Source organism: Loxodonta africana, chromosome 3, assembly GCF_030014295.1.
Source record: "Loxodonta africana isolate mLoxAfr1 chromosome 3, mLoxAfr1.hap2, whole genome shotgun sequence".
Taxonomy (NCBI): Eukaryota; Metazoa; Chordata; class Mammalia; order Proboscidea; family Elephantidae; genus Loxodonta; species Loxodonta africana.
The window spans coordinates 164,185,659-164,199,698 of NC_087344.1; the positions used below are offsets into that span (position 1 = coordinate 164,185,659).

The 14,040-nt window shown below is 45.5% G+C and overlaps 1 protein-coding gene across 1 annotated transcript in view; it reads left to right on the plus strand.

The window, feature by feature from the left end:
* KCND3 (potassium voltage-gated channel subfamily D member 3) overlaps nucleotides 1–14,040 on the plus strand; it is a 282,762-nt gene that overhangs the window by 3,985 nt on the left and 264,737 nt on the right. The window contains exon 2 of the mRNA XM_003409579.3: nucleotides 4,054–5,231. Within this exon, the coding sequence (XP_003409627.1) occupies nucleotides 4,126–5,231 (1,106 nt within the window). The 5' untranslated portion in view covers nucleotides 4,054–4,125. The remainder of the gene's footprint in view (nucleotides 1–4,053; nucleotides 5,232–14,040) is intronic.

Genomic DNA, 14,040 nt, shown 5'->3' on the forward strand with positions numbered 1-14,040 from the left:
CTGGACAAGTGCCTAGATCAGTGCCCAGAGCATTTTCATTGCTCCGTAAATGTTAATTAAATCTGAATTGGAGTTACCCATGACTAGTTTTTAAATTGTAGGCTTGCTTTCCAAACTTCCCTTGCCACTTAATGCTGAGAGATTAACAATTCTAGTCACCTAAATTAAAGAACGTGTAGTTAGTGAACTATCAGGGCACATTTCTTGAAAAAAGATATAGAATGCACAGAATGTGTTCCCAAACCTCCTATCAGTAGATTACCCCCTACTGCGGATAAATGAGCCCCTAGTTCTTGCATCAGTTTACATAACCAGGCCTGTGCTCTGTTTTTCTGTTCTCCAAGTAGTAACATTTATGGGGGATGTCAGTGTCATTCCTGTTGTTTTCTGTAGCATCTGAACGGGAGCAGAGGGACCTGCAGTTATTCCTCTTAGCATGCACATGGGGAAACTGAGGCAGAGATCAGCTCCATGAGAAAAATTTGACTGAGGTCACGGTGAAGTCAAAGGGAGAGACACTTGAATTGGAGTCATCTGATTCAGATCTGCCTTTAGAGTTTACTGTTTGTTTGGAGAGAGAACTACCATGCTTGAAAACCCCTGAAATACATTAGCAAGGCATGGAGTAAAATTGATGGAATGCAAATGGGTCTAGCAAACTAGGATTCCCAGTTTAAGCACATGCTGGATGTGATGCATTGTGCTACCTCCTGGATTAAACCAAAAAAACTCGTTGCAGTCGACTCATAGCAACCTTATGGGACAGAGTAGAGCTGCCCCGTAGGGTTTCCAAGGAGCAGCTGGTGGATTCGAACTGCTGTCCTTTTGGTTAGCAGCCAAGCTCTTAACTACTGCATCACCAGGGGAGTTATAAAAATTGAGGCATCATGGCCTTTGCTCTTTAAGAGTTTGTGTGGGACGGGGAAAGCAGAAGAATGGCACTGTCCCTGGCACAAAGTCAGCCCAGAATAAACACCATCTGCTATTTTTTCATTTACAGGGAAACCTTGAGAAGTGGTATAGTGAAATGCTTCAGGGGTCAGACTGCCTGAGCTGGAATCCCTGCTGTGTTCTTCTGGGTTGGCCAACTGCTGCATTTCATTAAGCCTTAGTTTTCCTTATCTATGAAATGGGACATGATAGAATCTTCCTCCTGGAGTTGCTGTGAGGATTAAATCCATGGAAGGCATTGAATACATTGCTTGTCACAGAGTAAAAGTTCAATTATTTTTAGCCATTGTTGTCGATAAGACATTTATAAAGTATCTGTAGTCCTGGCCAATGCACTGCACGCATAGCCACTACCCATGACCCACTGGAGGCTTGTTTGTTGCTATGATGCTGAGCAGATTTCAGTGGAGCTTTCAGACTAAGGCAGGCTAGGAAGAAAGGTCTGAAAATTAGCCAATGAAAACCCCATGGATCACGATGGTCCTATCTGCAACCGATTATGGGGATAGTGCAAGACTAGGCAGCATTTTGTTCCGTTGGGCATGGGTTGCCATGAGTCAGCGGCCAACTCAACATCAGCTAACAATGACGACAACAATCTAGGCCAGAGGGTGATAGGTGCTAGAGAAGAGGGACAAACAAAGAGCCCGAAGGAAGGAGCGAATCCCACAGTGGGGAGAGGAGGAGGCATCCATACAGAGTGGCATCTTGATGAACAGGTAGGATTCAGATAGGAGGGGTGAAGGGGAAAAATATTCTAGACAGAGTGAAGAGGCAGACGTCAGGGGTTCTGTACATGAGCTGGTCTGTAGTCTTGTTGCTGTAGGCTGAGATATGTGCATGGGACATCAATCTGGAATCTTAAGCCAGAATCCGTTTGTGGAAATGCTAAAATGCCAGGCCAAGGAGTTTGAATTTTCTTTTGTAGGCTGGGTGGGGAGGGGAGCACACAATCAGGACCTTCTTTTAGGGAGATTATGGCACAGTGGTTAAACCAATCGACTGTTAACTGAAAGGTTGGCAGTTCGAAACCACCAGTGGCTGTGCAGGAGAAAGATGTGGCAGTCTGCTTCTGTAGAGATTTACAGCCTTGGAAACCCTATGGGGTCACTATGAGTTGAAATCAACTAGACAGCAATGGGTGAGTTTTTACTCTGAGCAGAATGGATTTCAGTGGAGCAGGAGAAATAGGCTGGAGATGGATGGGGGACAAGCACGCCAGTGGAAAGAAGGCCTGAGGAAATCTAAGCCTTAATAAGGGCAATAGGATATATTATCTCATTATTTGGTAGGACAGTGAGGAAGATGGCCAAGGTGACAGGTCTGGGGTCAGGGATGTCATGAGCAAGAGGTAAAGAACAGCTTGTTGCAAGGAGGTAGGTTTGATTTAATCCTGTCCAGTTTCAGAAGCAGCCAGGTGGGAAAGCCCAGTGGCAGCTCAGGAGTAAGAGGAGGGACCAGTAGTAGAGATTTGAGAAACCAAGAGAAGTTGGGACTTAGGAGAAGGTGAGGGGGTTTACAGTGAGAGATGAAGATCAAATCCCATTTCAACAAGTCTGTGTAACAGAAAGAAATTCCAAGACTCACCTCTATCTCGTTAATTAAACTTAGGGTCCAACCAGCTGTATTTCAGAGGGTCCATATAATTCTGAGTTAGGACTTGTTCTGGGTGATCAGTTTAGAATTGGTGGAAAAGACTGTGCCAACCCCAAACCAGTTCCCATTGCTGTTACATGTGTTTCTGAGTCAGCACATGTCTTCCCCCAGATGGTGTACATTTGGGGACTGCAGAGTCATTTGACTATCATCTCTTAAAAGCCAGATTTGGGAAGGTAACTCTATTTCTCAAAGCTAGATATACTTCTTCATGCCATCATTCCCTCCATGCACACGGATGATGGAGAAGGGTTTAGTAGACGTGGAGGTGAAGGGGGAAGGTGGCCCAACTCTAGAGGAATCTCCAACGGTGGAGTGGGGGTCAGGTGAGAGAGGCTGGCATGGGAAGGAGAAAAGTATTGTTACATAACCTGAGGGAGTTACAAGCGGTGGGCAGATGGATGGCTACAGGAGGTGAGGATCTGGAGATGGGAGGGAGCCTGGATTGGCTTCCTCTGGAGAGGGACAGTGCATGGAAGTCAGGTGAACCTAGAAACCAAGACTCCCACAGAGTCAGGGAAGGGCCCTTCCCAGCCGCACAGCCTCTCCCACATCTTCCCATCATGGCTCTGAGGGTTGTCATTGGGTACTAGGTTGCTGGGTAAAGCAGTGCTGGCCGCGTGTCCCACAGAGTAGCATCACAGCAAGGATAGCCTTCTCCATGGGACTTGGGGTCAGAGCATCAGCAAGCCTGGGCCTACTGTAGTCACCTTCCATCTCAGAATTTTCTTGAATGGATAGCCCCACGAAACCGTGGTGGCGTAATGATCAAAAGGTCGGCAGTTCAAATCCACCAGGCACTCCTTGGAAACCCTATAGGGCAGTTCTCCTCTGTCCTATAGGGTCACTATGGGTCGGAATTGACTCGATGGCAATGGGTTTTTGTTGTTGTTGTTGTTTTGGATAGCCCCAGCCTCCTCCTTACCAGTAAGGAGTAGAGTAGAAAGAATGTGTTTACTTGATCACCTTCATCCACACCTTATCCCTGATTGCACTGGTGGGTGAAGAGAGAAATAAAAATTAGCATGTTTATCCCACTTTTAAATTCGTTTAATGAGAACTCATTTACCCTCTCCCAATTTAAATTCGTAATAATGCCATAACCTTTCAGAGCTGATTATTACCTGTGTCTTTGCAGATCTTCCTGCTAAAAAGGCTTTCCCTCCAAATGCTCCCGAGCCCTCTCGGAACTTGACAATTTGTCAAGCAGTCAGCAACACCTAGTGATCCCACACTGCATGCACTGCCCCGCACTAGGTGCTCTCCCCATGTAGGAAGGATGGAAAAGGATCCAAGGGTTTGTTCTTTCTTGGGTGGTGATTTTTCACAGTTTAATTAATTCACCTTTGAGACTTTTTGCCAATGACTGTTTCCTGTGTCTCATTTCCCACCTGCGGACCAGTCGTGGACTCACCTCCTTCCCTGCTCTTTCTTCCCGTCTCCCAGGGATCGCTGAACTAACTCCAAGCTGGTGTGCAAAGTGTCTGAACAGTTGCCGGCCCAAGAGCTGGAGTCATCATGGCGGCTGGAGTTGCAGCCTGGCTGCCTTTTGCCCGGGCTGCAGCCATTGGGTGGATGCCAGTGGCCAACTGCCCCATGCCCCTTGCCCCAGCCGACAAGAACAAGCGGCAGGATGAACTGATCATCCTCAACGTGAGTGGGCGGAGGTTCCAAACCTGGCGGACCACACTGGAGCGCTACCCAGACACCCTGCTGGGCAGCACGGAGAAGGAGTTTTTCTTCAATGAGGACACCAAGGAGTACTTCTTTGACCGGGATCCAGAAGTGTTCCGCTGCGTCCTCAACTTCTACCGCACGGGGAAGTTACACTACCCGCGGTATGAGTGCATCTCGGCCTACGACGATGAGCTGGCTTTCTATGGCATCCTCCCCGAGATCATCGGAGACTGCTGCTATGAGGAGTACAAAGACCGCAAGCGGGAGAACGCCGAGCGGCTCATGGACGACAACGATTCCGAGAACAACCAGGAGTCCATGCCCTCGCTCAGCTTCCGCCAGACCATGTGGCGGGCCTTCGAGAACCCCCACACCAGCACGCTGGCCTTGGTCTTCTACTATGTGACTGGCTTCTTCATTGCCGTCTCCGTCATCACCAACGTGGTGGAGACGGTGCCGTGTGGCACGGTTCCAGGGAGCAAGGAGCTGCCATGTGGAGAGCGCTACTCGGTGGCCTTCTTTTGCCTGGACACTGCCTGCGTCATGATCTTCACGGTGGAGTACCTCCTCCGGCTTTTCGCGGCGCCCAGCCGCTACCGGTTCATCCGCAGCGTGATGAGCATCATTGACGTGGTGGCCATCATGCCGTATTACATCGGTCTGGTCATGACCAACAATGAGGATGTGTCTGGCGCCTTTGTCACGCTCCGGGTCTTTCGCGTCTTCAGGATCTTCAAGTTCTCCCGCCACTCCCAGGGCTTGCGGATCCTGGGTTACACACTGAAGAGCTGTGCCTCTGAACTTGGCTTCCTGCTCTTCTCCCTCACCATGGCCATCATCATTTTTGCCACTGTGATGTTTTATGCTGAGAAGGGCTCCTCGGCCAGCAAGTTCACGAGCATCCCTGCCTCCTTTTGGTATACCATTGTCACCATGACCACACTGGGGTAAGCCTGCATGCGTGGACTAGAGAAAGAGTGGAGGTTGTACATCAACCTGTAGATCAAAAGGCCATGATGCTTTGTGTGTGGCATTGGAATTGGGGAGGGAGGGTGGAGTTCCGTTCCCAAGTTTTGGGAGCAAGGGCAGTCCTATCATCAGAAGAGGAAAGCACAGGAGTGATTTGTTTGGGAGTGGTAGCTTGCTATGAATTGAGTTTTCTTTTGGGGATGGGGCAGGCACTTTCTAAAACTTGGAAAATTCAGTCACCGTTTCTTCTTTCAGCCATACTTTCTTTGTGTGTGTGCGTGTGTGTAGGGGGGTGGGTGCTGGTTGCATTCTTACATTTCTGTGGGTGGGGAGGAAGAGGGCTGTGAGAAGTTCAATGAGTGTTGTAAGCAGGGTACATGTTTCCATTAACGGAAGACACTGAGAGCATGTTTTGTGCATCCTTCCTGCATTTCTTCTTTGCAGTATATTTGCAGGCTGTTTTCTCTCTTGCCTTACTTTTCTTTTCTGCTACCACAGATGCTCAAGGGTTCAGTAGCTCTGAAGAGACTTTATCTAAGTGACTCGGAACTTGGGTTTTCTAAGATGCTAGGTGCCCGATTATTTTTTTCTCACTGAAGGATGACTGGTCTTGCTTTCTCAGCCCGAGTCTGTGATTGAATGACCCCACATACCTTCACAATTGTGAGGTGGTCTGAGTGGATCACGTGGTCAGATACAGAAGCAGCAATATTACCAGAGGGAGGGAGAGGCACCCAGTGAGGTCACGGGTGACTCCGTCTCTTCTGTCTCTCTGAGGTCTTCTCTCCAGCTGAGGTCACAGAAAAGTATTATGGGGCCGAGAAGGGTGCCCAGGAAGGAGATTGCAGTCTTCACCCGAACAGAATTAGATCCAATAAAGGCAACTTTATGGAGACATGTATTTTTTAGGGGTTTCTGCTTCAGCCATTGGAAGCCGTCGAGGCTAATGCGAAATCCCTTCACAATTCATATGCTAGGTCTATGTTTGCTTAGGCCAGGAAGTGTTATATTGCTGATGGAGAGTTCATGAAGCTTTTTATTTGGTCTTTGACAATACAGTTGGTGGCGTCCTGGTGATTTGATTTTTTCTTGGCCGAAGCCCCATAGTGGCGGTGGTGGTTTTCCCATAGTGCTGCTTGTGCTTATTGGGAATGACTGAGCAGGAAACCCTGGTGTCATAATGGTTAAGAGCTACAGCTGCTAACCAAAAGGCTGGCAGTTCGAATCCACCAAGCACTCCTTGGAAACCCAATGAGGCAGTTCTACTCTGTCCGATAGGGTTGCTATGAGTCAAAATTGACTCGTTGGCAGTGGGTTTGGTTTTGGTTTTGGAGCAGGTCATGGGACCTTTTAAAGTGATTACACCTGTGATTCTGCCATACAGGAGGAGGAGGGAACAACAAGGGGGAGAACAAGGGGTGTGACGGTCCATTATGAAGGCAAGGTTTGATGAGGGCATTCCCATTACCTTTTGTCTGACTGACAGAGCCATCCTGCTACCTCCTCCCACCACCCCCACACTTTTAAATCACTGCTCCACCAGGGTGGGTAAGTATGTATCTCCTCATTTGACCTTGTCTGTCTTGGCTCAGGTGGCAAATGTGGGCCTTTGGCAGAGTAGGATATTTTGGGGTAAAATGGGCTGGGGGCTGGCTGCATGTGTCAGGAGAAGGAGGTCCCATTGCTCCTTCCAGGCTGATCCTGGCCATCCCTTTACCTTCCTGAAGGAGACCTCATCTATGGCCAGGATCACCCAGTCACCCTCCTGGATCTGACTGCCCAGGGCCCTCAAGTGCCCCTTGATGGGGCTAATAACACCAGCGTGATGCCTTCGGACTGCCGTGGGGAGAAAAACAGAACAAGTTGATGGGCATCAGAGATAAAATGGAATCATTTTAGGGGAGAGCAATGAGAACCTCAGTGACCACCTGCCCATTACCATTTACTGTTAGTTTAACAGTATATGGATACCTACTATTTTTTTTTTTTACTATGCGTCATCAGTGTGCTAAGCACCTTGCATATGCCCTTGTCTCTTTAAGTCTTCGAAGCAACCCTGCAAAGTAGGAAAAATTATATGTACCTCAAAGACGTGGATGCTGAGGCTTCTCATAGTCACATAGTTGATAAGTGCTACAGTGGATTTTCAGATACCATCTGGCTGTCTTCAGTGCCTTTTCCCTTCTCACTCTACCACCTAACTTGCTCCCATCCCATGCCATCAGGGCCCCTTCAGGGTCATTACTTTGTTGTTTTTTAACTTTTTGTGTGTGTGTGTGTGGTAAATACATACGTAACACAACATTTGCCATTTCAACAATCCACACATACAATTCAGCGGCGTTATGTTCATCATGTTGTTCTGTCATCCTTAACGGAGGCTCATTGTCCCCTAAACATTGTGTCTGCCTTTCTCCTTCCCTCCAACCCACCCCTGGTAACCACTAATAAACTTTGGTCCCTATACTCTTGCCTGTTCTAGGTATTTATGTGCTTGGAATCATACAGGTTTTGTCCTTTTGCAACAGACTTCATCTCACTCAGCACAATATTTTCAAAGTTCATCCATTTTATAGGCTATATCAGGAATTACTTTCTTATCAGAATCTCAGAATGTCCTGTGTTGACCTATTCAAGAAAGCACTAACCCAATAAGTACTATATCCCAGGGACTGTACTAGGCACACTGAGATTTCATAAATGGAGTGTTTCCTTCTGGCTTGTTTAAACACTGTCTCAGAAACTAATGGCGCCTTTCATAGCAAAATCCAGTGTTTTATTGCCACTGGGGAGACCATTGATTTCCTTTGGCATTCTCCCTGTAGATCAAGGAGGGCAAGTCTAGGTTTGGAGGTAGACAGTTTTGACCTCATATTTGCTTTCGTGGTTGGGTGGGGTTGGGGGGAGGAGTGGAGAAGGAGGCTCCACCACAAAGGCAAGACAAAGAGGAAGGGAATGATACCTGAGTTGGAGAGAGGAGTCCTCTGCAGGCATGCTTCCCTTTAATGGTGGGTGCAATACGCTCCCTCACCCCACACCTGCAATAAGCAAGTTGGTTTTCCCTTCCTTAGGCATCAGAATGTCTAACCTCTGAAAGAGGAAGCAAATGAGCAAGAAATGAAATGTTTAGTAGTCGTTATGGAATGAATTGTGTTCCCCCAAAAGTTACGTTAAATCTTAACCTCCAGTACCTGTGAATGGGACCTTGTTTGGAAATAGGATGTTTAAAGATGCTATTACCATTTTTATGCAAATAACTCATGCCTTCTATGTTTTCTAGCCAATGGTGCCATTCCCCTCCCCTCCCCTCCTCCATGAGATATTTTCGTAAGTGTCAGTGTGCCAATTTTTTTCTTTTACATATTGGCATAGCAGCACTTACAAAAATACCCTGATTTGGGGGGAAGGGAGGGCGTGGTTGGCAAACAAACATAGAAGGCACATGTTATTTGCATAAAAATATGGTAGTTAAGTTAACATAAGGTTATACTGCAGTAGGGTAAGCCCTAACACAGTATGAGTGGGATCCTTATAAAAAGAAGCAGAGACAGACACACAGGGGGAAGATAGCCATATGAAGATAGAGGCAGAGATTAGAGTGATACAACTATAAGCCAAGAAACACCAAGGATTTCCAGGAACCATCAGAAACTGTTGTTATTGTTAGGTGCCACTGAGTCAGTTCTGACTCATAGCAACCCTATGTACAACAGAACGAAACACTGCCCAGTCCTGCACCATCCTCACAGTCATTGCTATGCTTGAGCCCATTGTTACAGCCACTATGTCAGTCCCTCTCATTGAGGGTCTTCCCTTTCACTGACTCTCTACCAAGCAGGATGTCTTTCTCCAGGGACTGGTCCCTCCTGTTAACATGTTAGAAGTATGTGAGACAAAGTATCGCCATTCTTGCTTCTAAGGAGCATTCTGGATGTACTCCTTCAGAGACAGATTTGTTCATTCTTCTGGCAGTCTATGATATATTCAATATTCTTCACCAATACCGTAATTCAAAGGCATCGATTCTTCTTAGGTCATCTATTCATTGTCCAGATTTCAGATGCATATGAGACAATTGAAATAACCATGGTGTTTTAGACTGGGTTCTCTAGAGAAGCAAAACCAGTGACGTGTACATATATATGTGTGTATCTATATATAGACTGCTAACCAAAAATATTGGCAGTTCAAATCACCAGCTGCTCCTTGGAAACCCTATGGGGCAGTTCTACTCTGTCCTATAGGGTTGCTATGATTTGGAATTGATTCAACAACAATAGGGTCAGGTATATATAGAAAAAAGAGAGAGATTTATCTCAAGGAAATAGCTTATGTGGTGGTATAGGCTGGCAAGTTCCAAGTCCTTGGGTCAGGTATCTGGCTGGAGGCTTCTCCTGACTCATGTAGCTGCAGGGGCTGACCAACCCAAGATTGGCAGGTCAGACCACAGGCTGCTGGATCATGGGCTACGGAGGCTGAAGAATCAAGGTTGGAGGGTAAGATGGCAGGCTGCTGGCCTAAGTCCCAAGAATCAGAGGTCAGATGATGGCAATGCAGATGTAGGATCCAGAGTAAGCAAAAACCAGCAAGCTTTGCCAAAAAAATCCATATATATTGAATGCAGGCCACACCCCCAAGGAAACTCCCTTTGTAACTGATTGGTGATCACATCAGATCACATCATGGAGGTGACATTATATCACAAATGCAGGATAACTTCACTATGTAACTGCCAAATTACATCATTACATAACTGCCAGAGTACATCATTATATAACTACCAAACTACATCATTACATAACTGCCAAACCACTGAGAATCATGGCCCAGCCAAGTTGACACACAACCTTAACCATCAACTCCTGGCTTGGGTCAGGCATACCTTAGTCCTCAAAGTGACGTCTTTGATTTTTAACACTTTAAAAGTTCTTTTGCAGCAGACTTGCCCAGTGCAATACGTCGTTGGATATCTTGACTGCTGGTTTCATAGGTGTTGATTGTGGACCCAAGTAAAATGAGATCTTTGACAACGTCAATATTTTCTCCATTTATCATGATGTTGCTTATTGGTCCAGTTGTGCGGGTGTTTGTTTTCTTTATGTTGAGGTGTAATCCATACTGAAGGCTGTAGTCTTTGATTTTCATCAATAAGTGCTTCAAGTCCTCTTCACTTTCAGCAAGCAAGGTTGTGTCATCTAAATAACACAGGTTATTAATGAGTCTTCCTCCAAACCTGATGCTGTGTTCTTCTTCATATAGTCCAGCTTCTCGGATTATTTGCTCAACATACAGATTGAAAAAGTATGGTGAAAGGACACAACCCAGATGCACACCTTTCCTGATTTTAAACCAGGCAGTATCCCCTTGTTCTGTTTGAACGACTGCCTTTTGGTCTATATACGGGTTCCTCATGAGCACAATTAAGTGTTCTGGAATTCCCATTCTTTACAATGTTATCCATAATTTGTTATGAGCCACACAGTTGAATGCCTTTGCATGTTTGATAAAACACAGGTAAACATCTTTCTGGTATTCTCTGATTTCATCCAAGATCTATCTGACATCAGCAATGATATCCCTCATTCCACATTCTCTTCTGAATCTGACTTGAATTTCTGGCAGTTCCCTGTCAATGTACTGCTGCAACCGTTTTTGAATTTTTAGCAAAATTTTAACTTGCGTGTCACATTTATGATATTGTTTGATGATTTCCACATTCTGTTGGACCACCTTTCTTTGAAATGAGCAGGTATATGGATTTCTTCCAGTCCATTGGCCAGATAGCTCTCTTCCAAATTTCTTGGTGTAGATGAGTGAGCACTTCCAGCATTGCATATGTTTGTTGAAACATCTCAAATGATATTCTGTCAATTCTTGGAGCCTTGTTTTTCACCAGTGTCTTCAGGGAAGCTTGTACTTCTCCCTTCAGTACCATCAGTTCTTGATCATATGCTTCCTCCTGAAATGGTTGAACGTCAACCAATTATTTTTGGTACAGTAACTATGTGTATTCCTTCCATCTTCTTTTGATGCTTCCTGTGTCAGTCCACATTTTGCACTTAGAATCCTTCAATATTTCACCTCAAGGCTTGAATTTTTTCTTCAGTTCTTTCAGCTTGAGAAATGCTGAGCGCATTCTTCCCTTTTGGTTTTCCATCTCCAGGTCTCTGCACCTTTCATTATAATACTTTACTTTGTCTTCTTGAGCTACCTTTTGAAATCCATTCAGCTTTTTCATTTTATCATTTCTTTCGCTTTAGCTACTATATGTTCAAGAGCAAGTTTCAGAGTCTTTTCTGACATCCATTTTGACCTTTTCTTTCTTTCCTGTTTTTTTAATGACCTCTTGCTTTCTTCACGTATGATATCCTGGAAGTCATCCCACAACTCTTCTGGTCTTCAGTCATTAGTGTTCAATGAGTTAAATCTATTCTTGAGATGGTCTCTAAATTCAGGTGGGATGTACTTAAGGTTGTACTTTGGCTCTCGTGGACTTGTTTTAATTTTCTTCAGCTTCAACACGATCTCACATATGAGCAATTGATGGCCTGATCCGCAGTTGGCCTCTGGCCTTGTTCCGACTGTTGATATTGAGCTTTTGCATCATGACTCTCCATAGACGTAATCAACTGGATTCCTGCGTATTCCATCTGGTGAGGTCCACGTGTATAGTCACCATTTATGTTGTTGAAGAAAGGTATTTTCAGTGAATAGGTTGTTGGTCTTGCGAAATACCATCATGCGATCTCCAGGGTGATTTCTGTCACCAAGGCAGTATTTTCCAGCCACTGATCCTTCTTCTTTGTTTCCAGCTTTCACATTCCAATCTCCAGTATTATCAATGCATCTTGATTGGATGTTTGATCAATTTCAGACTGCAGAAGTTGGTAAAAATCTTCAATTTTTTCATCTTTGGTTTGTAGTTGGTGTATAAATTTGAATAATAGTCATATTAACTGGGTCTTCCTTGTAGGCATATGGATATTATCACTGACAGCATAGTTCCTCAGGATAGATCTTGAAATGTTCTTTTTGTCATTAAATATGATGCTGTTCCTCTTCAACTTGTCTTCTCTGGCATTGTAGGCGGTCCAATTGTCTGATTCAGAATGGCCAATATGAGTCCACTTCACCTTAGTAATGCCTAGCGTGTCGATTTTTGTGCATTCCATTTCATTTCTGATGACTTTCAATTTTCCTTGATTCATACTTTGTACATTCCACATTCTAATTATTACTGGATTATTTTTAATCCACGTTTCCAGCTCTTTCTTCTCATTCTGATTCGTGCTACACATCAGCAAATGAAGGTCTCGAAAGCTTTACTCCATCCACGTCATTAAGGTTGACCCTACTTTGAAGAGGCATCTCTTCCCTAGTCATATTTTGAGTACCTTCCAACCTGAGGGGCTCATCTTTCAGCACTGTGTCAGTGTTCTGCTGCTATCCATAAGGTTTTCACAGGCCAGTTTTTTTAGAAATAGATTTGCAGGTCCTTCTTCCTAGTGTGTCTTAGTCTAGAAGCTCTGCTGGAACTGTCCACCATGGGTGACCCTCTTGGTATTTGAAATACTGTTGGCATAGCTTCCAGCATCACAGCTACATGCAAGTCACCACAGTACATCAAACTGACAGACAAGTGGCAGATTAGAAACTGGGAAGAGACAAGGAAGGGTTTTCCTATACAGCCTTTAGAGAAAGCATGGCTCTGCCAGCACTTGATTTCAAATTTCTAGCCTCCAGAACTATGAGATAATAAATTTCCGTTGTTTTAAGCTACCCAGTTTGTGGTACTTTGTTACAACAGCCCTAAGAAACGAATACAATAGTGTCTTCCTTAACCTCAGATAAGTAATGGAAAGTAGACTCTTTCCCCCCTTCACCGTGGCTGGGAACTGAATGCTGGCTTGGGCTACTTTGACTCTGACCTGAGCTGGCAGTTGGCACCATCACCAGGCTCGTTGCCTGGCTGTACATAGCAGGTGCCTGGCAGAATGCTTTTTAATGGATAGATCAGTGTGAATGGGGTGCTTTTTCCATTTGCTTGGTCTAATACTGTTCTCAGTCCCTTCCAGCCCTGCTTGTCCTCTCTTTGAGGGTGGACCCAATCTGCCCCACTTCCCACCAAGATTTGAGATCTGCAGCCACCTTGGCCATGTGTTTTCTGCCCCAGCCCTAGGCCTCCTGGGTGGACAGATTTCACTTAGTGGCTGATCCATTCCCTATGATACTTGGCAGGTCTGTGTGATGGCCTTTTTGGCCCATACTGGAAGTCTCAATGACTTGGCCCTTGGAAACCCTCCCCTCTCCCCTGCCTTGTTTCTGTCTTGAAGTACATTCACTGGTTAGTTGTAGCCTTGTTCAGCCATTCAAGGAAGCATATCTTTTTCTTACTCTAAGCTGGCATTTCAGTCTTTCCCCGCAAGTGGCCATGGGATACCAAGGCCAATATTCTGCCCCATTCCAGTTGTTTCCAACAACTCCTGGCTCGTACTCATGCCCCCAAGCCCTATTTCCAGTCTGGAGAGACTGTCTTCAGCTCCTTGGCCGATCTGCCAATCTCTTCCTGGCTCAGGTTACCATCTCTGCCTGCACTCCTAGGACCTCGCTGATGAGTTACACAGGTGTTCTCTAGGGAGGGATCTCCTGGAGCCAATTATTGCCGTTTATTTAATATATCAAAATACCTTAAGCGCACAAGAATCATAACAGCCTAATTACCAACAAGACTTCAGTCTGGCTTTCCCTTGCAGCCTCCCGTGTGGTAGGGAAGGCCCCGTTGCCCAT